The sequence below is a fragment of the Neoarius graeffei genome, chromosome 21, assembly GCF_027579695.1.
Source record: "Neoarius graeffei isolate fNeoGra1 chromosome 21, fNeoGra1.pri, whole genome shotgun sequence".
Taxonomy (NCBI): domain Eukaryota; kingdom Metazoa; phylum Chordata; class Actinopteri; order Siluriformes; family Ariidae; genus Neoarius; species Neoarius graeffei.
This window is the reverse complement of record NC_083589.1, coordinates 12484041-12511260: the sequence shown is the minus strand read 5'-3', so window position 1 is coordinate 12511260 and position 27220 is coordinate 12484041. Positions and strand designations below refer to the sequence as shown.

At 40.9% G+C, this 27220-nt stretch overlaps 1 protein-coding gene across 3 annotated transcripts in view; it reads right to left on the bottom strand.

The window, feature by feature from the left end:
• irf5 (interferon regulatory factor 5) overlaps nt 1-27220 on the bottom strand; it is a 90647-nt gene continuing 63427 nt past the window's right edge. The window contains exons 9-11 of one of the 3 annotated variants that reach the window (XM_060903887.1): nt 21819-21937; nt 19295-19343; nt 1-82 (exon numbers count right to left, since the gene is read on the bottom strand). In XM_060903887.1, the coding sequence (XP_060759870.1) occupies nt 21-82; nt 19295-19343; nt 21819-21937 (230 nt within the window). In that variant the 3' untranslated portion in view covers nt 1-20. Of the gene's footprint in view, nt 83-12834; nt 13968-19294; nt 19344-21818; nt 21938-27220 lie in introns of those variants that run through there. The other 2 variants (XM_060903886.1, XM_060903885.1) reach the window with 2 other exon arrangements.

The following is a 27220-nucleotide window of genomic DNA, read 5'->3' as shown; positions in this document are numbered from 1 at the left end:
ACCCAAGGTTTCCCAGAGCATCACACTGCCTCCACTGGCTTGCCTTCTTCACATAGTGCATCCTGATGCCATCTCTTCCATTCTTATTGGTGCAAGTGACACACACGCACCCGGCCATCCACATGATGCAAAAGAAAACATGATTCATCAGACCAGGTCACCTTCTTTTATTGTGCATCATGTGTAGTTCAACAAAAGTGCAATATACCAAATTTCGGCTCTATCAGACTTGCAGTTCTTGAAAAAGAGCTATTTGAACATACAGTGCCTTGCAGTATTCATCCCCCTTGGTGTTTGTCCTGTTTTGTCGCATTACAAGCTGGAATTAAAAATGATTTTTGGAGGGTTAGCACCACTTGATTTACACAACATGCCTACCACTTTAAAGGGACACTGTTTTTTTTATTGTGACACAAACAATAATTAAGATGAAAAAAACAGAAATCTGGAGTGTACATAAGTATACCCAGCCCCCCAAAGTCAATACTTTATAGAGCCACCTTTTGTTACAATCACAGCTGCAAGTCTCTTGGGGTATGTCTCTATTAGCTTAGCACATCTAGCCACTGGGATTTTTGCCCATTCCTCAAGGCAAAACTGCTCCAACTCCTTCAAGTTAGATGGGTTGCGTTGGTGTCCGGCAATCTTCAAGTTATGCCACAGATTCTCAATTGGATTGAGGTCTGGGCTTTGACTTGGCCATTCCAAGACATTTAAATGTTTCCCTTTAAACCACTCTGGTGTAGCTATAGCAGTATGTTTAGGGTCATTGTCCTGCTAGACTGTGAACCTTTGTCCCAGTCTCAAACCTCTGGCCGACTCAAACAGGTTTTCCTCCAGAATTGCCCTGTATTTAGGGCCATCCATCTTTCCTTCAGTCCTGACTAGTTTTCCTGTCCCTGCAGATGAAAAACATCCCCACAGCATGATGCTGCCACCACCATGCTTCACTGTAGGAATGGTGTTCTCAGGGTGTTGGGTTTGCGCCACACATGGCATTTCCCACGATGGCCAAAAAGTTCAATTTTTGTCTCATTTGACCAGAGAATCTTCTTCCATGTGTTTGGGGAGTCTGCCACATGCTGTTGGGCAAACTCCAAACGTGATTTTTTAAGCAATGACTTTTTTTCTGGCCACTCTTCCATAAAACCCTGTCTGTGGAGTGTATGGCTTAAAGTGGTCCTGTGGACAGATACTCCCAGATGGACAGATACTGTGGATCTTTGCAGCTCCCTCAGCATTATCGTCGATGTCTTTGTTGCATCTCTGTTTAATGCCCTCCTTGCCCGGTCTGTGAGTTTTGGTGGGCGGCCTTCTCTTGTCAGGTTTGTAATGGTGCCATATTCTTTCCATTTTGCTATAATGGATTTAATGGTACTCCCTGGGATATTCAAAGTCTGGGATATTTTTTATAACCCAACCCTGATCTATACTTCTCCACAACTTTGTCTCTGACCTGTTTGGAGTGCTCCTTGGTTTTCATGTTGCTTGCTTAGTAGTGTTGCAGAGTCAGGGTCCTTCCAGAACAGATTGATTTATACAGACATCATGTGACAGATCACGTGACACTTTGATTGGACATAGGTGGATCTTAACTAATTATGTGACTTATGAAGTTAATTGATTGGACCAGCTCTTATTTGGGGTTTCATACAAAAGGGGGTGAATACTTATGCACACTCCAGATTTCTGTTTTTCCATCTTAATTATTGTTTGTGTCACAATAAAAAACAAAACAAAGTGCACCTTTAAAGTGGTCGGCATGTTGTGTAAATCAAATGGTGCTAACCCTCCAAACATCCATTTTAATTCCAGCTTGTAATGCAACAAAACAGGGGGATGAATACTTTTGCAAGGCACTGTAGCTCCTCTTCCTACAGTATCAATGCTACAAGATATAGTTGACATTGGTTTTGTGATGATGGAGCAAAAAGCCTAGGACTAGTTTGCAAAAAAGGTTTGATTGTATTGTATAGTACACTGGTCAACAATTTTCCAGAAGTTGTCTGCTTCAAAGATGAAATTGGCTGTTTGTTATGGAATTTGGTGCGTTGAATTCAAATATGACAATTAAAACAGCTGATTGGCTACGGCTTCCGAGATATTTAAGATTTTACATTTTATACTTATGTACATTGTGTAGGTAGTAACGTTTTAAGTATAAATTGTAAACCTAGGTCTCTTCAAGAGTTTATGGTTGGTTTACATGATATTTCACTTGTTCTTGTTATGTAACACTAGAAAATCAGCAAAACGTTTATGTAAATGAAATGTATTATGAACCAAATGGCTAAAAACAGTTATGTATGAGTACTGAATAAGTTTAGTCCTTATTCAGTGTGTACTCACTGCTTTTTGGCAGCTTGTCGCTTGTATTCATGAAACGAAGCATCTCGTCAAGCTTGTCAAGCAAAGACTTAATCTCAAGTGCACAGCACTATGATTTTTTTTTTTTTTTGAGCTGATATACAGTAGGGCAATTTGTTCAGCAGAGTAATGTAAGTTGACTTATGATTGCATCATCAGTGACTTCTAGGAATAAAATGAGATCGTACATGATGCAATACCGGCTTCAGATTGCATCATTCATTGTTCTGCCAAAAACATAAGTACTATCCAAACCCAATCATAGATTTAATCATAGAACTAATCTTGAAAACTAGAGCCAATGAACAATTTTAAGTTTCATTTTCATTCTCAGCGACCCGGAATTAGTAACGTTTGACTATATTTATTTCAGAAGCATTTTGGCTGTAGACCAGTGTTATTGAATTATTGTAAATTGGAACTCGTAAAAAAATTAAGGCGGCACACAGTTTTGTCTTAAAAATGACGTCAGAGTTTGCAAGACAGAAGTGAATCATGCAGTACATACTGTACAGAGAAGTTTGGTCTCTGTGCTTACATGTAGGTGTAGAGGACTAAACAGAGCTAGGTCATTGACTAGAATCATCTCATCTCATCTCATCTCATTATCTCTAGCCGCTTTATCCTTCTACAGGGTCGCAGGCAAGCTGGAGCCTATCCCAGCTGACTACGGGCGAAAGGCGGGGTACACCCTGGACAAGTCGCCAGGTCATCACAGGGCTGACACATAGACACAGACAACCACTCACACTCACATTCACACCTACGGTCAATTTAGAGTCACCAGTTAACCTAACCTGCATGTCTTTGGACTGTGGGGGAAACCGGAGCACCCGGAGGAAACCCACGCGGACACGGGGAGAACATGCAAACTCCACACAGAAAGGCCCTCGCCGGCCCCGGGGCTCGAACCCAGGACCTTCTTGCTGTGAGGCGACAGCGCTAACCACTACACCACCATGCCGCCCTGACTAGAATCATCATCTATTATAATTTATATGTATTGTAAATCATATAATACATCATCATACATCATTCAATTTAATGATTGGTACAGCTTATAAGACGCTGAATATTTATGATATTTAGGAGAAAAGAAATGAAGAGGAAGATGGTGAGGATGAGAGACTAAAACTGGTCCAAACCAGAGCTGAAATCATCTCTACATCTTTAGGGCAATGTGTTTTGGGTTAAAGGAGCACAATGTTTTCGGAAAGGAACCATATACTGTGAAGGCCTTGAATTACTCCCACCATTATCATCCTGCAAGCCTCACTGTGGACCCATGGGCACCGCCGGGGGGGAAAGGTTAGAACAATTCTAGGGGCCCAGCACTGCCATGGGGCCCTTTAAGGGGCTGATAATATGCTTTTAATGATTTTAATAAGACTTTTGAAATAACAACAATGCAATATTCCATCTGGTAAAATGAGCTAATTGAACAAGGTTGTCTATTTCTTGAGTTCTTCAACATATTGTCATTTAACCCTCCCCCTTTTGCAAAATGGTACAGTCCAGTTCTGGTAGAAGCGCGATGCGTTAAATCTGTGTGCTGATCAGTGCAACGCTACTTGCTGCTGTGTCGCGGTGCAGCAGCCAGCCAGCAGTGGAGTGCGTACAGTCTATGATCGCTAAATATGAAGAGTGGCTGTCAAAAACGTAAAGAAAGGCAGCTGAAAGCTGAGAGGGACCGGAGAGGCAGGCAACTGGTCACTCAGTTTTTCCCAAAGAAAGGTAGCTATCGCTCACATGTGTTCAAAATATTAGCGAATGGTAAATGAACAGTATGAATGTGGTTGGATTAGCCTATCAAGAGAACACTTTTACAGTTTGTACAGTGACATTTTTTTCAATTTTAATAACTGAACTGACTTGTGTGATAAACAAGATGAAATATTACGTTATGCTGGTGCTAATAACTAGTGCTAATAACCAGTTTCATAACTAATGGGGTGCCCTAAATATGCACAGATTCAGCCTCAGGGGGACCTCCGCCCTACCAAACCACTGAACCCCCCTTTGGAGAAGGAGGTAAGCAGCAATACAACCCATAAATGCTTTAGGATTGAAGTTTTTAATGAGCGAGCGCCATATACAGTTTGCTAGATTAAAGTGTTGCTAATAACGGACACCAGTCAAGTGTTTGACATGGTTACGTGTGTGGAATGTTCACACGTTCTAAACCATTAGTTTAGAACGTGTTTAGGGGCAACCAATAGTCTAACTCTGCTTACGCTCAAATTTCTGTCTAGACACACTTTGCTTTGAACATATTCCCTTTTTGCAGAACAGTACACACAGCTTTCTACCTAATACATAACAATCCATGGGATTTCCATAGGTATTTTGATGCTGGGTAGAAAACTTTTTCTATGATTTATTAGCAGTCACATCACACATTTCACTACCAATTGTCCTAGCACAAGAAGGCATGTGGCAAAATCTTGAATTTTCATTTGTGATTGTAAATGCACCAGAATTAGTCACTGACCAGTTTTCATCTAGTCCCTGGTAGGTTAATACATAAAATGTAATAAAGTCACAAACTCAAGGTCCATGGGCTATCAAAAGTCAAATAATGACAATAGTGCAATTGTGACGAGGGTGGGCAAAGTTGGGGGGCCCAAAATTCTAATCTTTCATGGGGCCCAAAATTTCTGGCGGCGCCCCTGGTGGACCAGCAAAGATGTCCAGAAGTTTACATGAATTCAAAACACATAAGTTGGCTATGACGTAATTCAAAGTTTGTCACAAGCTGTCCCTGAATGCAGATCCATCAGACCTCTGCTGGAGCCTTGTAAGGATCACATAACACCAGTATTCTTATCCCTGGTGTTCACTGATACGACATGTTTTTTTTTATAACGTTTGGTAGAACAGAGGTAACACACACAGAGTGTGGTGAGGAGTTTATAACAAAGTTATGTTATATATGTTTTCTAGGTAACAAGGTCACCTTCAACTACTTGGGAGAAAGCAACTTCACCACCAACCTTGGCACACACCCTTGGCAGGGAGAGAAATCTTCAAAACAGAATTGCAGTCACGAATACAATTATAATCTTGAACGCAAATTTAACCCACCATTACTGTCTCCTAGGGACATCTAGGCATTTACTGCAAAATAAAATGGGCGCAGAAGAGGAACCCTAGTGAGGTAAATATGTTCCTTCCTAACAGTGTGATTAGACAAAAGAAAGTATTACTAGTGCAAGAGCGTTTTACACAAAAGTGCAAAATTATGTTCAAGGGCAGTCGCCATGGGTCAGATTTAAAAACATACAGGTGTTTAAACGGTACCATTGGTTGTTTTGGGATGCAATTGTTAGAAAGCATGGAGAAGTTGGTGGAACCAAAGTATACACTTACCATATACAACACGATACCTGTGAACGTGCATGGCCACATCTCATTCGACCTGGAGGAGACCTATGTATGCTTTTAAAAGTCAGTGATTCAGTTAGGCTATGTCTTTTTATCACCTGAGAATAAATTGGGCCTTTCAAAAACAAAACTCATGGAGTTGTAAGAGCAGCCATTACAACTAATAAGATCAAAACTGTAGTTCAGTTTCTTCACTTCCTGTAGGGACAGAGGCATCAGGCCCAACATGGCAGCAGTAGTGCTAGAGAGAAGCTTTTGACAAATCCAACAATTAGTACAATTTATTTATTTGTTTGGCAAAACTGGTCACCACTGATATAGCGACAATACCGCTATCCTTATTTGTACAAAACATCAATAATGAAAACAAGATGAGCATTTTTCAAAGCAAAATGAAGAAATTACAGTAATAAAACGATGAGTATATAAACATGATTACAAGAAAAATGCCAGCAAATGAAAGATTATGGGGTGTGTTCTAAAATCTCATCCAGGATATCAATTTTCTGCCCTGTGTGGTTTCACACCAGGTAGAAGAGCTGTTAAACAATCAGAGAGGTTCCTAGCACTTCAGCTGATTGTCTATCAGCTGGATGTGGCAGGTTTGTGAAAGGTTTCTCCTGTACGAGTTTCACAAGGCAGTCAAACCAGTCGGATGTCACCGACTGTTCCTAATACGTAGGTGTATAAACAAGCTAGAGAGATAGAAGAAAAATAAAGAACTATGCAAAACATTTTAGTTTTAATAAAAATACATCACAGCCCCTGACATATGGCAGAAACATCAGGCTTTGCTGTGGGAAAAGGCTGAGCACTTGCTTAATCACCGACCTGAAATTAATTTTCAAATTAGTCATGCTGTTTTAGTTTCTTCTGTAACATCTGTAAGTGTGTTATTAATATTAGGAAGAGGTTTAATTTGGGAAAAAAGTTTAACCACCTGGTTCTATCAGGCTCTAGTTCCACTAATAAGGAGGATGGAGATTGCTTGAATAAAGTCCCTTTTAATGGGTGGATAATGATGCAAAGAGAACACACCTCAGTTATTAGCTTATCTCCAACTTGTACTTGGTTATTTACAGAAATATTATATTGAGCTACCTTTTGATCCTGCTGAAAAATTAATATCTCTTGGAGACTCGAGGATAATTTCAAATATTCAAGTGTTTACTTGATGCATGTTGCTGTGGCTAATGATTTTGCAATCAGAGACATAATTGGCAAGAAATTTAGAATAGATTAAAGAAAAAAAAAACGAACAATCCCATCAGTGATCCTAGTCTTGATTGTAGAAGTTTTGGATAATGTAGCAATGTTCAATCATACATGCTCAGGAAGGGGTTTTCTGCCATGGCAACCAATTCTTTGACTTACAATGGTCACTTCAGACTGAAACAGATGTGCTTTTGTAGGGCTGAGTAAAACTCCAGCAGTATACACGTCTCTGTGCAGTAGTCATAACCTTCAAGCGTGAGGGCTGATCACCGCAAGTACATCACGATATTGGACCATGACTGAATAGTCAAACCTAGAAATTGGACGGGCTAAATCCTTGGCTACAAAACCATGGAAAATGAACAAACTATGGCAGTAACCTTGGGACAAATGAGTCCTGACATACCATAGGGCAAGACCAGAAGCCATTCGTAATGACAAATGAACTAAATAACGTGTGTGAGAGACAATTCAAAATTGTGGGAGGTTTTGCCACAATAGCATGAATTTGTGACCTTGGAACAGCATTTAAGGAGGATATTGGGGAAGAACGTTTAGTGATAATGGTGGGAGAAAACTGTTGTGGAGACTGGTGGTGGTAGCACAGAAACTCTGGTACCTTCCGGCAGATAGCAGGATGGTGAAGAGTCCATGTCGGGGGTAGGAGGGGTCATCCATAATTCTGGTGGCCTCATAGATGCAGCTGATATTGTATGAGGTGAGGATGGTGGGTCGAGAGATAGAGTGAACTTCCAGCTGTTCCTCATCGGATCTTGCAGTGGGAGACTGTGCAGTTCCTATACCATATGGTGAGACAGCTGGTCAGGATGCTCTCTATTATCCCTGTGCAGGAAGTGATGAGGATGTGAGGCAGGAATTTGGTTTTCTTCAGCCTCTGCAGGAAATGGAGGTGCTTCTGGGTCTTCTTGGTTAGCCAGGTGGAGTTGAGAGTGCAGGAGAAGTCCTCTGGTATATACACACACCAAGAAACTTGGAGCTTTTGACTCTCTCCACAGTTGTTCCATTGATGTGCAGTGGTGAGTGTTCCACTCAGGTCCTCCTGAAGTCAACAATCATCTCCTGTCAACATTAAGAGACAGAATATTGTCTCTACACCATTCAGTGAGCTGCTCCATATTTTCACTGTACACTGATTCATCATTGTTGCTGAGGAGGCCCACAGCTGTAGTATCATCAGCAAACTTTATGATGTATGATAGACTTTACTAAGACATTCACAAACGAGGCCCATTATTGGTTTTTTTTATCCAACATCCCTGAAATACTTACTAATTTTTCAAATTTAATAGAACAAGTTGTCTTTTTTTTTTGCACAAGCCTAACTGAACTAAACATTCCTGCCATATTTACAGAAGTGACAGAAAACACTAATTTTCTTCACAATAGCATGTGTATTATTAATGGAATGCCACTCACCCCTAAATTGCCAGGTGTGTGCACGGCACAGATTTCTCTTAAGTAACGCCCTCAACACAGCTGTCACAGCTGAAACAGAATTGATCCAAGATACACTTGAAAGTTATTTTGACTTATGTCTATTCCAATAAAACTATATAATTTAACAGTGTAATAACACCTGAAAGGCCAAAATCTAGAGACAAATTATGGAAAAAATTAAGTGAGATGAAAAGAAATTGGCACCAGCGCCAGTCAAAAAGTCTGGACACACCTAATTCAATTCAGTGTTTTTTCTTTATTGTTATTACAACCCCGATTCCAAAAAAGTTGGGACAAAGTACAAACTGTAAATAAAAACGGAATGCAATGATGTGGAAGTTTCAAAATTCCATATTTTATTCAGAATAGAACATAGATGATATATCAAATGTTTAAACTGAGAAAATGCATCATTTAAAGAGAAAATTAGGTGATTTTTAAATTTCATGACAACAACACATCTCAAAAAAGTTGGGACAAGGCCATGTTTACCACTGTGAGACATCCCCTTTTCTCTTTACAACAGTCTGTAAACGTCTGGGGACTGAGGAGACAAGTTGCTCAAGTTTAGGGATAGGAATGTTAACCCATTCTTGTCTAATGTAGGATTCTAGTTGCTCAATTGTCTTCGGTCTTTTTTTGTTGTATCTTCCGTTTTATGATGCGCCAAATGTTTTCTATGGGTGAAAGATCTGGACTGCAGGCTGGCCAGTTCAGTACCCGGACCCTTCTTCTACACAGCCGTGATGCTGTAATTGATGCAGTATGTGGTTTGGCATTGTCATGTTGGAAAATGCAAGGTCTTCCCTGAAAGAGACATCGTCTGGATGGGAGCATATGTTGCTCTAGAACCTGGATATACCTTTCAGCATTGATGGTGTCTTTCCAGATGTGTAAGCTGCCCATGCCACACACACTAATGCAACCCCATACCATCAGAGATGCAGGCTTCTGAACTGAGCGCTGATGATAACTTGGGTCGTCCTTCTCCTCTTTAGTCCGAATGACACGGCGTCCCTGATTTCCATAAAGAACTTCACATTTTGATTCGTCTGACCACAGAACAGTTTTCCACTTTGCCATAGTCCATTTTAAATGAGCCTTGGCCCAGAGAAGACGTCTGCACTTCTGGATCATGTTTAGATACGGCTTCTTCTTTGAACTATAGAGTTTTAGCTGGCAACGGCGGATGGCACGGTGAATTGTGTTCACAGATAATGTTCTCTGGAAATATTCCTGAGCCCATTTTGTGATTTCCAATACAGAAGCATGCCTGTATGTGATGCAGTGCCGTCTAAGGGCCCGAAGATTACGGGCACCCAGTATGGTTTTCCGGCCTTGACCCTTACGCACAGAGATTCTTCCAGATTCTCTGAATCTTTTGATGATATTATGCACTGTAGATGATGATATGTTCAAACTCTTTGCAATTTTACACTGTCAAACTCCTTTCTGATATTGCTCCACTATTTGTCGGCACAGAATTAGGGGGATTGGTGATCCTCTTCCCATCTTTACTTCTGAGAGCCGCTGCCACTCCAAGATGCTCTTTTTATACCCAGTCATGTTAATGACCTATTGCCAATTGACCTAATGAGTTGCAATTTGGTCCTCCAGCTGTTCCTTTTTTGTACCTTTAACTTTTCCAGCCTCTTATTGCCCCTGGCCCAACTTTTTTGAGATGTGTTGCTGTCATGAAATTTCAAAATGTCTCACTTTCGACATTTGATATGTTGTCTATGTTCTATTGTGAATACAATATCAGTTTTTGAGATTTGTAAATTATTGCATTCCGTTTTTATTTACAATTTGTACTTTGGCCCAACTTTTTTGGAATCGGGGTTGTAATTAAAAGTCACTTCCTGTCTTAAAGTAATGATGGATGTCGTTTCTCTTTACATAGTTGTTCGGTTCTTGACATAATATGGTTTACTACAGTTGTGGAATAGGGCCACTTACTGTATTTTTATTATTTACTATTTGATCTCAAACGCATTAAGAAGGCAAGAAACTCATCCACTAATTAACTTTTGATGAGACATAGATGTTAACTGAAAAGCATTCCAGGTGACTACCTCATGAAGCTGGTTAAGATAATGCCAATTGCTGAAATGTACATCACAGTAGGCAGAATGGCAGGTCTCATACAGTGGTGCTTGAAAGTTTGTGAACCCCTTAGAATTTTCTATATTTCTGCATAAATATGACCTAAAACATCATCAGATTTTCACACAAGTCCTAAAAGTAGATAAAGAGAACCCAGTTAAACAAATGAGACAAAAATATTGTACTTGGTCATTTATTCATTGAGGAAAATGATCCAATATTACATATCTGTGAGTGGCAAAAGGATGTGAACCTTTGCTTTCAGTATCTGGTGTGACCCCTTTGTGCAGCAATAACTGCAACTAAACATTTCCGGTAACTGTTGATCAGTCCTGCACACCAGCTTGGAGGAATTTTAGCCCATTCCTCCGTACAGAACAACTTCAACTCTGGGATGTTGGTGGGTTTCCTCACATGAACTGCTCACTTCAGGTCCTTCCACAACATTTCCATTGGATTAAGGTCAGGACTTTGACTTGGCCATTCCAAAACATTAACTTTATTCTTCTTTAACCATTCTTTGGTAGAACGACTTGTGTGCTTAGGGTCATCATCTTGCTGCATGACCCACCTTCTCTTGAGATTCAGTTCATGGACAGATGTCCTGACATTTTCCTTTAGAATTCACTTAATTCATTGTACCATCAATGACGGCAAGCCGTCCTGGCCCAGATGCAGCAAAACAGGCCCAAACCATAATACTACCACCATCATGTTTCACAGATGGAATAAGGTTCTTATGCTGGAATACAGTGTTTTCCTTTCTCCAAACATAACGCTTCTCATTGAAATCAAAACGTTCCATTTTGGTCTCATCAGTCCACAAAACATTTTTCCAATAGCCTTCTGGCTCGTCCACGTGATCTTTGCTGCTCATCTGCAGTTTGCTAATGTTCTTTTTGGAGAGCAGTGGCTTTCTCCTTGCAACCCTGCCATGCACACCATTGTTGTTCAGTGTTCTCCTGATGGTGGACTCATGAACATTAACATTAGCCAATGTGGGAGAGGCCTTCAGTTGCTTAGAAGTTACCCTGGGGTCCTTTGTTACCTCGCCGACTATTACACTCCTTGCTCTTGGAGTGATCTTTGTTGGTCAACCACTCCTGGGGAGGGAACCAATGGTCTTGAATTTCCTCCATTTGTACACAATCTGTCTGACTGTGGATTGGTGGAGTCCAAACTCTTTAGAGATGGTTTTGTAACTTTTTCCAGCCTGATGAGCATCAACAACGCTTTTTCTGAGGTCCTCAGAAATCTTTGTTCGTGCCATGATACACTTCCACAAACGTGTTGTGAAGATCAGACTTTGATAGATCCCTGTTCTTTAAATAATAAGTATAGGACCATTAAAGCTAGAACAAATAGTCTCAAGAACAGCTTCTACCCAACTGCCATATGAGCTCTAAATTCCAAACATCAGGTCAGGGTTCACTAACCTGCTTTTAGTGTCCATGTCTTTATATTGTGCAATAAGGGATATGTGCAATGTTTCTGTTTGAATGTAGCTGTGTGTGCTTTATCATTTTTACAGTGTTAAGTTTTAGGTTGTTTTATTTTTTTAAATATTAGTCTGTTAGATCATTAGTTCGTTAGTTTACTGTTGTCTGTTTTTTAAAAATAATTTTTATTTGTTTAAGTTTTAACTTAATTTAAATCCTTTTATTAGTTTGTATTACACTGATGAGGACTGCACTTCAGTTTCGCTGTACTTGTTACAATGACAAAGATATTCTATTCTAAATAAAACAGGGTGCCCACTCACATTGATCGAAAAACACCTGACTAATTTCACCTCCAAATTAACTGCTAATCCTAGAGGTTCAAATGCTTTTGCCACTCACAGATATGCAGTATTGGATCATTTTCCTCAAATAAATGACCAAGTATAATATTTTTGTCTCATTCGTTTAACTGGGTTCTCTTTATCTGCTTTTAGGACTTGTGTGAAAATCTGATGCTGTTTTAGGTCATATTCATGCAGAAATAGAAAATTCTAAAGGGTTCACAAACTTTCAAGCACCGCTGTATCTCTCAAATGGTTGCTGTCCTACACAGTCTTTGGTATACAGAATGTCATCTTCGAATTCAGCATCGACGACGTTTTAACGCACTGTAACAAAAGATGACCAGGATGGATGCTGAAGACGTTATACAAGACAGGACACTGCAGATGGTTAGTTACAAAGGTCCAGTTCTGATGCCTAACTGAACATGAATACATTTCTTCACACTTGATGAACAAACACTCCCAGAAAGAAAATATAAACTCCAGCTTCTACCTAAAGAATAAGGTGGAAAAGGCTGTTTGCAGTAGAACTGTACACATCTATTTATTTAGTTAATAAAGCAATACAAGTCGTTTCAAATTAGGTTTAAAAAAAAAAAAGTGTATAATAACATTGTGCATAACATTAACTGAAGCTCTTGATCTGTATCTGCATGATTTTTACCCATCGTACTGCTGCCACATAATTGGCTGATTAGATAACTGCATGAATATACAGGTGTTCCTACGGTAATAAAGAGACTTAAACACTTGCAAGTGTGAAAAGGACCCACTGTTTTCACTGAAGAGCTAAAGTGTCTATTGCATTTACATTCAGATAAAGATCAGTAGAACTCCAGAACTAGTCTGTTATTTATTGAAAAACACAAGCAACGTTAAAATAAAACATTTTGGCACAAAACAGACAGACAATCTTATGCAAGTTTCAAAGAACATTGAAGTCAGCCCTGATGGTCCCAGTGTAGCTTTGTTTTGGTAATACACACATGTAATATCTGTACACATATGTACAGGATTGTTCAGTCCTTAGCTGGAAACGAAGGCCACGAGAGGAAATTTGCTACCAATTTGTATAATATTACTGCTGTTGAATCATTATTCCTTCCTACTCTGATGGCAAATTTAGAAGTGTTCATTATAAGAAAACTCTTATAATAATGATAACGAAGATGATCATAGCAACATCAGTCACTCGGCACATCATGCAAGCTGCAGTTCACTGTGAGTTGTAAACATTTCAGTATTATTCCCTGAACAGCACCCTACTACCTATAGCTCAAATAAGCATAACTGAGTGTGGAACATCCATCCTAAGACCAGGACAAATGTTTAAATGATCTACTAATCCCCCACAACAGTACTGCGACATGCACAAATGGAGCTGATCCAAGAAGCGCTCTTTAAACCGCGTTTACAGGGTAGCCGCGTTCCTCCTCAGCTGGATCGTACGATGACGTGGCGGAGAATCCATTTGTTAGTGCCATGAAGCCTGGGCCTGTTGATTTTGCAACAGTCTGTGGAGCTCCTTGAAGTGCTCAACGGTCTGGTCTTTCAGATCAGGATTGGAGATCTGGAGGCGGATGCTGTCTGTGGACCATGAGAGCTCGCCAGAGAACATCTCCGTCAGGATCCTCGCCACCACAGGCACGACCTGAATGGAAGGAAGGGGAATGGAATGGGAGGATGCTGAACTGCTCTGAATACAGAAGAGGTAAACGCCAACTGAAATTTTGAATTGTTCAACAGTCATCCATTACAACATCCCAAATCAAATAATTATTTGACCCCTTGCTGATTTTGTAAGTTTGCCCACTGGCAAAGATATGAAGTGTCTATAATTTTAAGGGTAGGTTTATTTTAACAGTGAGAGATAGAATATCAAAAGAAAATCCAGAAAATCACATTTTATAAAATATATAAATTGATTTGCATTTCGTTGAGTGAAATAAGTATTTGATCCCCTACCAACCATTAAGAGTTCTGGCTCCCACAGACCAGTTGGACACTCCTAATCAACTCATTACCTGCATTAAAAGACAGCTGTCTTAAATTGACACCTGTATAAAAAGACACTTGTCCACAGAATCAGTCAATCAGACTCCAACCTCTCCAACATGGGCAAGACCAAAGAGCTGTCTAAGGATGTCAGGGACAAGATTATAGAGCTGCACAAGGCTGGACTGAGCTACAAAACCATAAGCAAGAAGCTGGGTGAGAAGGAGACAACTGTTGGTGCAATAGTTCGAAAATGGAAGAAATACAAAATGACCATCAATCGACCTCAGTCTGGGGCCCCACGCTAGATCTCACCTCGTGGGGTATCAATGATCACGAGAAAGGTGAGAGATCAGCCTAGAACTACACAGGAGGAGCTTGTTAATGATCTTAAGGCAGCTGGGACCACAGTCACCAAGAAAACCATTGGTAACACATTACGCCGTAATGGATTAAAATCCTGCAGTGCCTGCAAGGTCCCGCTGCTCAAGAAGGCAAATGTGCAGGCCCGTCTGAAGTTTGCCAGTGAACACCTGAATGATTCTGAGAGTGAATGGGAGAAGGTGCTGTGGTCAGATGAGACCAAAATCAAGCTCTTTGGCATTAACTCAACTCGCCGTCTTTGGAGGAAGAAAAATGCTGACTATGACCCGAAGAACACCATCCCCACTGTCAAGCATGGAGGTGGAAACATTATGCTTTTGGGGTGTTTCTCTGCTAAGGGCACAGGACTACTTCACCGTATCAACAGAAGAATGGACGCGGCCATGTACCGTAAAATCCTGAGTGACAACCTCCTTCCCTCTGCCAGGACACTGAAAATGGGTCGTGGATGGGTCTTCCAGCACGACAATGACCTAAAACATACAGCCAAGGCAACAAAGGAGTGGCTCAAGAAGAAGCACATTAAGGTCATGGAGTGGCCTAGCCAGTCTCCGGACCTTAATCCCATAAACCTATGGAGGGAGCTGAAGCTCCGAGTTGCGAAGCAACAGCCTCAAAACCTTAATGATCAAGAGATGATCTGCAAAGAGGAGTGGACCAAAATTCCTCCAGACATGTGCGCAAACCTGGTCATCAACTACAAGAAACATCTGACCGCTGTGCTTGCCAACAAGGGTTTTACCACCAAATACTATGTCTTGTTTGCTAGAGGGTTCAAATACTTATTTCACTCAAAGAAACGCAAATCTTTTATATGAAGTTATTTTCTGGATTTTCTTTTTGATGTTTTGTCTCTCACAGTTAAAATAAACCTACCATTAAAATTATAGAATGTTCATTTCTTTGTCAGCGGACAAACTTACAAAATCAGCAAGGGATCAAATAATTATTTCCTCCACTGTAGCTCAGTCACTAGACATTTTGAAAATGACCTGGATGACTGAAAAACAAAACATTTAGCATGAAGATGCTGCACCTTTCGAATAGATTAAAGCTCACTTTACATCATAAAATACCACAAAATGAAAGCTAATGATAAAATATGACAGCAATCATACACTATTTTGTATAGTTAGACATTGATTACTTCCTAGGGATCCATTTAGAACCTGCTCTGATTAAGAACTCCTCTATTTGTAGGAGATTTACATAGTTCTCCTAGAGAAACAAGCTAATCAGCTCTTAGGGCAGGGGTGCTCAAGTCCAGTCTTGATTATCTGAAGCCATCATGGTCACAGACTCAAACAAACTGGACAACTGAATATTAGGAAAACTATCTGGTCTTTTGCCAGTCTTCATCTGTTCAGTTTTGGCGAGTCTGAGCTCGAGATAGCCTCAGATTTCTGTTCTCGGCTGACAGGAGTAGAACCTGCTGCTGTAGCTCATCCACATCAAGGTTTGATATGTTGTGCATGCGGAGATGCTTTTCTGCTCACCACAATGGTAAAGAGTGATTGAGTTACTATAGACTTCCTGTCAGCCTAGTCCTTCTCATCAGATCTCTCTCATCAGCAAGGTGTTTGTTTATTTTCCACACCATTCTGTATAAACCTCGAGACTGTTGTGGTGTGAAAACCCCAGATCATCAGCAGTTTCTGAAAAACTCAAACTAGTCCATCTGACAACACCACCCATGCCACAGTGAAAGTCACACTTTGAGATCACACTTTCTTCATTCTGATGTTTGAAGCTAACATTAACTGAGCTCTTGCTGATTGGATGGCTGCATACAAGTATGAGTGTTAAAGTGACCGGTGAGTGTAGTTATGCCAACATCTACACACTAACGTCTTTGGTTTGCAGCTTTTTGACCACTATGATCTCTCTCCTCCTCTCTGAGGAGATCCCAGAAGAGATAGGCTTCACATTTTCAGAAGCATTTAGACCCTTTGTTTTGACACAAATTGAGATTGAGCATATCTAGGTTACACTTCATCCATGAGATGTTCTTACAGCTTGATTAAAAGGTCACCAGAGGTAAACAGAACATGGAAAGAGTGTAGCTCTTTCTATAGAAAGAGTTGTCAGGGCGAAACAAACCATAAGATAAAAGAAATTAGATTGTGTTAAAGCACAAAATAGGGGGCAAGGTACAAAAGTGTTAAGAAGAATACAGAGTCATTCCATGCAAGTATGATGGAGACGTTCAGAACAACCAAGACAGCCAAACTGAGTAAACTGATCAGAAAGGCTTCAGTAAGAGAACTGACCCCAAAAGAAGGGTCAGTCTAAAGGAACTCCAGAAGTCATACACAGAGTTAAGAGAACCTGCCAGAAGGACAATCATCTGTACAGTATTTCGTCAGCCAGCCACAATGTTTGAGGCCCAGACAAAACCCAGTCTCACTTCGATTTTGTCAAAAGCAGCTAAAGGACTCTCAGACCACAAGAAATGAGACTGATGTATGGTCCAATGAATCCAAGACTGAACACCATGTTTCACACCTGCAGGAGACCAGGCACCATTCAATGACTGTTCAGTTCCTACAATAAAGCACAGTGGTGACAGCATAATGGTGTGGGGATGTTTTACAGCACTGAGAGGCAGGTCAGGATTGAGAGAAACATGAACGCATTAAAGAAGATCGATCCTCAAATACAGGTGTGCCAACCTTGTAGCATTATATTCAAGAAGATTTAAAGGAACTATCCACCCTGAATAAGATGCATATCAATATTTATATTCAAATTGTGATTTTCAAGATTTTTTTTTTTATATTTAGGATTATATTCATAGTTTAATTTTTTGGATGAAACTTTTCATCAGCAAGTTAGGCTATTTTCACTTTGGTTTCCTATAGCTTCCCCATAATGCTGTTTGGCTGATCGTGATTCCAGGATAAATTCATCTCTATCTACAGCAGCTGGTGTTGCAGCCCTTTCATCCTTTAGTCTGGGTTGCTCTTTCACCTCCTCTTCTATACACACTGCACAAACACAATTGGTTCCAAATCTTCAACCTTCACAACATTGTGCTTGCTCTCTCATTCAGCTGAGTCTCTGCAATAATTTGGTGCAACTATGTCTAATACGGGGCGGCACGGTGGCGTAGTGGTTAGCGCTGTCGCCTCACAGCAAGAAGATCCGGGTTCAAGCCCCATGGCCAGTGAGGGCCTTTCTGTGCTGAGTTTGCATGTTCTCCCCGTGTCCGCGTGGGTTTCCTCCAGGTGCTCCGGTTTCCCCCACAGTCCAAAGACATGCAGGTTAGGTTAACTGGTGACTCTAAATTGACCGTAGGTGTGAATGTGAGTGTGAATGGTTGTCTGTGTCTATGTGTCAGCCCTGTGATGACCTGGCGACTTGTCCAGGGTGTACCCCGCCTTTCGCCCATAGTCAGCTGGGATAGGCTCCAGCTTGCCTGCGACTCTGTAGAACAGGATAAAGCGGCTACAGATAATGAGAGGAGATGTCTAATATGTAGCTGCACTGAATTCAGCAACTTCGAGGCCTTTTTTTTTTTTTTTTTAAATCTCCACTATGTTAGATATGATATAGAATTTCTCTGAAAAATATAACATCTGACTTATCAATTATGGTTGAGATTGTTAAAATTTTTCCCCCAACCCTGGTCCCAGAGTATCCCCTGTCCTGTACATTTTAGCGTTTTCCCTGGGAAAGTGTTAAAATGTGCAGGACCAGGGTTGAGAACCTGTGCTGTAAAACAAAATAAATGAAAAATCCCGTAAAATCAAGAAACAAACACTGCTTTTCTAAACTTGACTGAAAACTACAGATCTATTTCCACTGTCAATAACTCTGGCATTAATAAGCATTCATTACAAAAATGAAAAAAAAAAAGCCACACACAACCATTAACAGCACATCAATAGTTATCTGTTGAGGTCACGTTTTCTGTACACGCTTGTCAAGTTGTAGCATGCAGCACTGCCGAACTACCTACAGAGAATCTTTTGTTTGCGAGTAACTTTCCACACAAAGCATATCTCTCACCTGCTCTCAAAACAACAATAAAGTCACACATCACATACTGAATTACCAAATGCATTTCTAAATAAATAAACACACAAAATAAATATATATATATATATATATATATATATATATATATATATATATATATATATATATAGTAAATAAAACAGCAACAAAAGGCCCTGGGATCACTCCATGAGCCAACTTTTCTATTAAAAAAAAAAATAAATCACGAGAACCACTGTTCTAAAATAACAGAGACCAGGTAATGAAGGAACTCCAATTTCCAGATAAACTTCAACACTGAGGAACAAGCATCCAAAAGTATTCCAAAATCAGCGTGGAATTTTCTTGACACTATGTGAATGTCCTCACTGATTATGATCACAGATGCAAACTAGCAAATATTTCATAGCTTATGTTATAAAGGCAGCCTCAGCTGCTGCTTGTTTTCAGTTATTTTGGACACAGCTTTACATTAGAATTCATCAGAACAAGGGCTGGGGAAATATTTAAAAGGTTTATTAACTCTTAAAAAAAACACACGCTCTGATCTCACTAAAAAAAGACTAACACCTTCATACTTGATTTCTGTGTGGAACTGACCTGTGTACAGTTGACTAGATGAGCCTCGATTTATTCTTTGTCTCTCTGCCTGTACATGGAGCACAAAATTATGCAACTGGATCAATAAAGACCGCACAAACCAGTTTTATGCTTTGGAATTTATGTATACAAGTGTGTATTTTATATAAACAGCAAGAGAACAGTCAGTTCTTGAAGTTGATGTGTTTGAAAGCAGGAAAAATTGGCAAGCGTAAGGATCTGAGCGACTTTGACAAGGGCCAAATTGTGATGGTGAGATGACTGGGTCACTAATGGGGGTGGGGGTGTTGTGTTCCCAGTATGAAGTGGTTAGTACCTACCAAAAAGTGGTCCACGGAAGGACAGTCAATGAACTAGCGACAGGGTCACGGGTGTCGAAGGCTCACTGATTCCCATGGGGCACAAAGGCAAGCCCATATGGTCCAATCCCACAGAAGAGCTACTGTAGCACAAACTGCTGAAAAAAGTTAAATGCTGACACTTTTTTGTTTTAGCCAACATTAACTTTAAGCCATAACCAAGTACCTGGGCATCACACAGGCCAGTAGGTGCCATGATGAGGGGGCAAGGAGGTCAGCCATGACCAAATACTTCCAAAGGGTAAGACAGGTTCTGAGAAAGCAGCTCAATGGAAGGAATAAGATCCAAGCCATCAACATGTATGCTCTCCCAGACATCAGATACTCAGTTGGAATAGTAAGCTGGCCACAAGAGGAGATTGATGTAGCTGATGTCAACACATGAAAACTCCACAATGCATGGAGGGTTACACTGGAAATCCAGTACCCGAGACTCTATGAGCCATGGAAACAGGGAGGGTGAGGATGAGTGAGCGTCAGAACCATGATCCAGGATGAAACAAGGAGCATCCATAAATACAGCCCTCTGGGATGAACTAGCAAGAGTGCGCTTCAGGCAGCAGACGACAGAGGGTGATAAGGGTGAAGAGAAAAATCGTGGAAGACCAAGTCCCTCCATAGGATGAAGCATCAGCAGATAGGAGGTGGTGGCTGACATGAAGTCCTACCAGTGGCTAGAGAATGCTGGCTTGAAGGAGAGCACAGAGGCTCTGATCATGGCAGCACAAGAACAGGCCCCAAGCACAAGGTCCATAGAGGCAGGTGTCTCCCACAGGAGACAGGACTCAAGGTGCAGGCTGTGCAAAGATGCCCCTGAGACAGCATGCACAGAGGCATAACCAAGTGGCTGGGATAGTGTAGAGGAACATCTGTGCTGAGCACAGACTAGAAATCCCCAAATCCCAATGGGACTTGCCACCAAAAGTTGTTGAGAACAAGAGGGCAAACATCCTGTGGGACTTCAAGTTCCAGACTGACAAGCAAGTGCTGGCTAACCAACCAGACACAGTGGTGAAGGACAAGGAGCAGAACAGCATAGCTGTGATAGAGGTGGCAATCCCAGTAGACATTAGCATCAGCCAGAAAGAGGACAAGATGATAGAGAAGTGCCAGGAACTGAAAGAACAACTGGAACAGATATGGAAGGTAAAGTCCAAAGTGGTTCCAGTGGTGAAAGGAGCATTAGGGGCTATGACCCCAAAACTGGGAGAGTGGCTCCAGCAGATTCCAGGTACAACATTTGAGATCTTGGTCCAGAAGAGTGCAGTCCCAGGAACCGCCAAGATACTGCGCAGAACCCTCAAACTCCCAGGCCTCTGGTAGAAGACCCGAGCATGAGGAAGGCACACACCACCATATACATCACAGTACATCAAAGTGTTGTGTGTTTTGTACAGATAGTGGATAATTTATTATCTCATCTCATTATCTGTAGCTGCTTTATCCTGTTCTACAGGGTCGCAGGCAAGCTGGAGCCTATCCCAGCTGACTACGGGCGAAAGGCGGGGTACACCCTGGACAAGTCGCCAGGTCATCACAGGGCCGACACATAGACACAGACAACCATTCACACTCACATTCACACCTACGGTCAATTTAGAGTCACCAGTTAACCTAACCTGCATGTCTTTGGACTGTGGGGGAAACCGGAGCACCCGGAGGAAACCCACGCGGACACAGGGAGAACATGCAAACTCCACACAGAAAGGCCCTCGCCGGCCATCGGGCTCGAACCCAGAACCTTCTTACTGTGAGGCGACAGCGCTAACCACTACACCACCGTGCCGCCCCGGATAATTTATTTAAAAAAAATAAATTCTAGCAAGTGAAAACAGCTGGAATATGAGCAAATTGTTATAAGAAATTAGATTTATAAATCAAATACTTGGCTGTTCAGCTGTTTTAGAAGCTTGTTTTTAATTTCACATACACGTTCTTCTTATACAAGAATCTTATTCTGTTGGCAGATGATTTTTACTTTCCTGAAATAAAATGCTGAAAAGTAGAAACAATATCTGCCACTATAACAAGCTTGAAATGAGTTAATAATGCCTAGAAACATGTTTAATAAATCAGATATAGGACACACACACACACACTATACTGCACATTGTTACATTTTTTATTTTGGTAAAGTGGAAATGCTTACAAGTGAATTTACACACCTGGACAATTATGAGCTTCTTCTCTTTAGGTTTTCTGTCAGGCCAATCCTCCCCAAAGCAGAAGTAAATTTCAAAGGGCGGGGGAGTCAGAGCCTCACCCTTCTGGTACATGATAAGTCCTGTCAGAGAAGGAAAGACACATTAGCTTTTCATAAGGAACTACAATAATTACGATAATCAGCTCCTGTTTTAGATCTTGGTGGCCAGAGTGCGCGAGGGTTCACTGGGGTATTTGGTCACTTGGTCATCTACTCATGATTACACAGGTTTGCCGACAGTGTATATTGGAGGAAAGCTGGTATACCCTCCAGTTCCCTCCATCTCTCCCTTTTAGTTTGGTTATTTCTTGCCCTGTGAATACAATATATACTCTTAAAACATCTACAGCATCGTACTCTATGTGGACCATCACTGTACTTCTGTAGACCTGCCAGACACAACACAACACAACACAACACAGGTACATGATCCCGATACACCTTCCTGCTGCAGTGGATCATCTAACCTGGTTACCCTTACCCTATGGGAGGTATTTTGTACCAAAAACGACGTGAAAATGAAAAGTCCCAGGTCTCAAATTTTGACATCAAAAACAAAAGTATAAACTTTTCATTTCAATCATAACAGAATGCCAAACATGATGAAACATGGTGTAAAGACGGGTTTCATGATCGTAGAGTATAATTAAGCATTATATTTGAATATTTAACCCAGCGAACCTTAAGTTTTGTGAGCACATTATTCAACTTTACCATATGAATCAAAATAATATTCAACTGTAGATGGTATCAGACCCCAGCTGTTTTAAATTGAAGAATGTAGTCTATCAGTGTAATATAATACTTATTAAAATAATGCATCCAGTATGCATTAATGCAATCTACAACTACAAATAATGCACATAGTCCGGTTCATAAGTATTTGGACCATGACAATTTTCATGACGTTGTCCCTGTGCACCACCACAATAGACTTGAAATTAAACCATCATCAAGATGTGATTGAAGTGTAGACTTTCAGCTTTAATTCAAGGGGTTTAACAAAAATATTGCTTTAACTGTTTAGGAATTATAGCAATTTTTACATAGTTCCTCCATTTTCACATGTTCAAAAGTAATTTTACAATCGACTGAAACAGTTTCACGGCCTGTTTTCTCCATTTCATGACAAGTTAAGGAGATAAAATATCTGGAGTTGATTCCAAGTGTTGAATTTGCATTTGGAACATCCAAAGACGTGTTGATTTAAGTAAATGAAACCATCATTAGGCTGAAAACAAACCCATCAGAGAGACAGCAGAAACCGTAGGAAGAGTGACCAAATCAACAATTTGGTAAATTCCTAAAAAGAAGGAAAGCACTGGTGAGATCAGCAACACCAAAAGACCTAGAAGACCAGGGATGACAACTAAAGTGGATGATTGCAGAATTCTTTCCTTGGTAAAGAAAAGCCCCTTCAAAACATCTAGCCAAGGTCAAGAATACTCAGTTAGGGCCACCACTGTCCAAGTCTACAATCAAGAGACACCTTCATGAATGTAAACACAGACCACTGGTAACACTCAAGAACGAACAGAGGCCAGATTAGACTTCGCTAGAAAACATCTTGGGGTGTTTTCACATCTGTGCTTTTTAGTCTGGTTAAATCAAACTGTTTTTTCTTCTCCCTTGGTGTGATTCATTTGGGCAGGTGTGAACACAATCACCCTTGGGTGCAGACCAAACAACTGCACAGAGAACCTTTAGGAGGAGGTTGTCTCAGATTGGTCCCAAATGAACTCTGGAGTGGTTGGTTTGTTGTGGGAATGTGATCTGCCCCAACTACCAGGCATACACCGCAAGAGTGAGCTAAAAATCGCTCCTATAGCCAGGTGTACTTTGCATTCTGGGATGCAGCAGAGCAAACAAATTGTAGCAGCAGCTAGCTGGAGAACAAAATGAGGTCTTACTTGGACTAGTAACAAGGCAGCATGTATTCTTTGCAAAGTGTGAAGCAGTGTAGTATTTTCAAGACGTTTCTTCGAAGTGCATGTAGCATTCTGCTGAAAGTTTTTCCTGGTATTTTGTCAAGATAATTACCATAGCTATGAGGAAATACAACTCTGCCGTTGCTACATGTTAAATTGCATAGCAAGGTTTCTCTCACAGAAATATGCAATAGTCCAGAACACAGGGCCTTCTTCCTGTATTTATATTCCCACACCAGACACATCTAACCAATAAGCAGAGTGAACGTTCTCATGTGGTTTGCAGTGATGCATTTTGGATTTTTCTCCATGTGAAAAGAAACCAAACCAAGGGGAAAATACTCCAAGTTCACAAATTCATCAACTGATTTGGACCAGAGCAAACAAACTAAGTGTGAAAATGTCCTAAAAAAGCCTGCCCGGTTCTGGAACAAGATTCTTTGGACAGATGAAACCAAGATTAACTTGTACCAGAATGATGGCAAGAGAAGAGTATGGAGAAGGAAAGGAAGAGCTCATGATCCAAAACACATTGCATCTGTCAAACTTGGTGGATGTCAGCATATACGTTTGCCAATGGATCTGGGTCACTGGTGTTTATTGATGAAGTGGCTGCTGATAGAAGTAGCAGGATGAATTCTGAAGATTAGACTTCGCTAGAAAACATCTTGGGGTGTTTTCACATCTGTGCTTTTTAGTCTGGTTAAATCAAACTGTTTTTTCTTCTCCCTTGGTGTGATTCATTTGGGCAGGTGTGAACACAATCACCCTTGGGTGCAGACCAAACAACTGCACAGAGAACCTTTAGGAGGAGGTTGTCTCAGATTGGTCCCAAATGAACTCTGGAGTGGTTGGTTTGTTGTGGGAATGTGATCTGCCCCAACTACCAGGCATACACCGCAAGAGTGAGCTAAAAATCGCTCCTATAGCCAGGTGTACTTTGCATTCTGGGATGCAGCAGAGCAAACAAATTGTAGCAGCAGCTAGCTGGAGAACAAAATGAGGTCTTACTTGGACTAGTAACAAGGCAGCATGTATTCTTTGCAAAGTGTGAAGCAGTGTAGTATTTTCAAGACGTTTCTTCGAAGTGCATGTAGCATTCTGCTGAAAGTTTTTCCTGGTATTTTGTCAAGATAATTACCATAGCTATGAGGAAATACAACTCTGCCGTTGCTACATGTTAAATTGCATAGCAAGGTTTCTCTCACAGAAATATGCAATAGTCCAGAACACAGGGCCTTCTTCCTGTATTTATTATTCCCACACCAGACACATCTAACCAATAAGCAGAGTGAACGTTCTCATGTGGTTTGCAGTGATGCATTTTGGATTTTTCTCCATGTGAAAAGAAACCAAACCAAGGGGAAAATACTCCAAGTTCACAAATTCATCAACTGATTTGGACCAGAGCAAACAAACTAAGTGTGAAAATGTCCTAAAAAAGCCTGCCCGGTTCTAGAACAAGATTCTTTGGACAGATGAAACCAAGATTAACTTGTACCAGAATGATGGCAAGAGAAGAGTATGGAGAAGGAAAGGAAGAGCTCATGATCCAAAACACATTGCATCTGTCAAACTTGGTGGATGTCAGCATATACGTTTGCCAATGGATCTGGGTCACTGGTGTTTATTGATGAAGTGGCTGCTGATAGAAGTAGCAGGATGAATTCTGAAGATTAGACTTCGCTAGAAAACATCTTGGGGTGTTTTCACATCTGTGCTTTTTAGTCTGGTTAAATCAAACTGTTTTTTCTTCTCCCTTGGTGTGATTCATTTGGGCAGGTGTGAACACAATCACCCTTGGGTGCAGACCAAACAACTGCACAGAGAACCTTTAGGAGGAGGTTGTCTCAGATTGGTCCCAAATGAACTCTGGAGTGGTTGGTTTGTTGTGGGAATGTGATCTGCCCCAACTACCAGGCATACACCGCAAGAGTGAGCTAAAAATCGCTCCTATAGCCAGGTGTACTTTGCATTCTGGGATGCAGCAGAGCAAACAAATTGTAGCAGCAGCTAGCTGGAGAACAAAATGAGGTCTTACTTGGACTAGTAACAAGGCAGCATGTATTCTTTGCAAAGTGTGAAGCAGTGTAGTATTTTCAAGACGTTTCTTCGAAGTGCATGTAGCATTCTGCTGAAAGTTTTTCCTGGTATTTTGTCAAGATAATTACCATAGCTATGAGGAAATACAACTCTGCCGTTGCTACATGTTAAATTGCATAGCAAGGTTTCTCTCACAGAAATATGCAATAGTCCAGAACACAGGGCCTTCTTCCTGTATTTATTATTCCCACACCAGACACATCTAACCAATAAGCAGAGTGAACGTTCTCATGTGGTTTGCAGTGATGCATTTTGGATTTTTCTCCATGTGAAAAGAAACCAAACCAAGGGGAAAATACTCCAAGTTCACAAATTCATCAACTGATTTGGACCAGAGCAAACAAACTAAGTGTGAAAATGTCCTAAAAAAGCCTGCCCGGTTCTAGAACAAGATTCTTTGGACAGATGAAACCAAGATTAACTTGTACCAGAATGATGGCAAGAGAAGAGTATGGAGAAGGAAAGGAAGAGCTCATGATCCAAAACACATTGCATCTGTCAAACTTGGTGGATGTCAGCATATACGTTTGCCAATGGATCTGGGTCACTGGTGTTTATTGATGAAGTGGCTGCTGATAGAAGTAGCAGGATGAATTCTGAAGATTAGACTTCGCTAGAAAACATCTTGGGGTGTTTTCACATCTGTGCTTTTTAGTCTGGTTAAATCAAACTGTTTTTTCTTCTCCCTTGGTGTGATTCATTTGGGCAGGTGTGAACACAATCACCCTTGGGTGCAGACCAAACAACTGCACAGAGAACCTTTAGGAGGAGGTTGTCTCAGATTGGTCCCAAATGAACTCTGGAGTGGTTGGTTTGTTGTGGGAATGTGATCTGCCCCAACTACCAGGCATACACCGCAAGAGTGAGCTAAAAATCGCTCCTATAGCCAGGTGTACTTTGCATTCTGGGATGCAGCAGAGCAAACAAATTGTAGCAGCAGCTAGCTGGAGAACAAAATGAGGTCTTACTTGGACTAGTAACAAGGCAGCATGTATTCTTTGCAAAGTGTGAAGCAGTGTAGTATTTTCAAGACGTTTCTTCGAAGTGCATGTAGCATTCTGCTGAAAGTTTTTCCTGGTATTTTGTCAAGATAATTACCATAGCTATGAGGAAATACAACTCTGCCGTTGCTACATGTTAAATTGCATAGCAAGGTTTCTCTCACAGAAATATGCAATAGTCCAGAACACAGGGCCTTCTTCCTGTATTTATTATTCCCACACCAGACACATCTAACCAATAAGCAGAGTGAACGTTCTCATGTGGTTTGCAGTGATGCATTTTGGATTTTTCTCCATGTGAAAAGAAACCAAACCAAGGGGAAAATACTCCA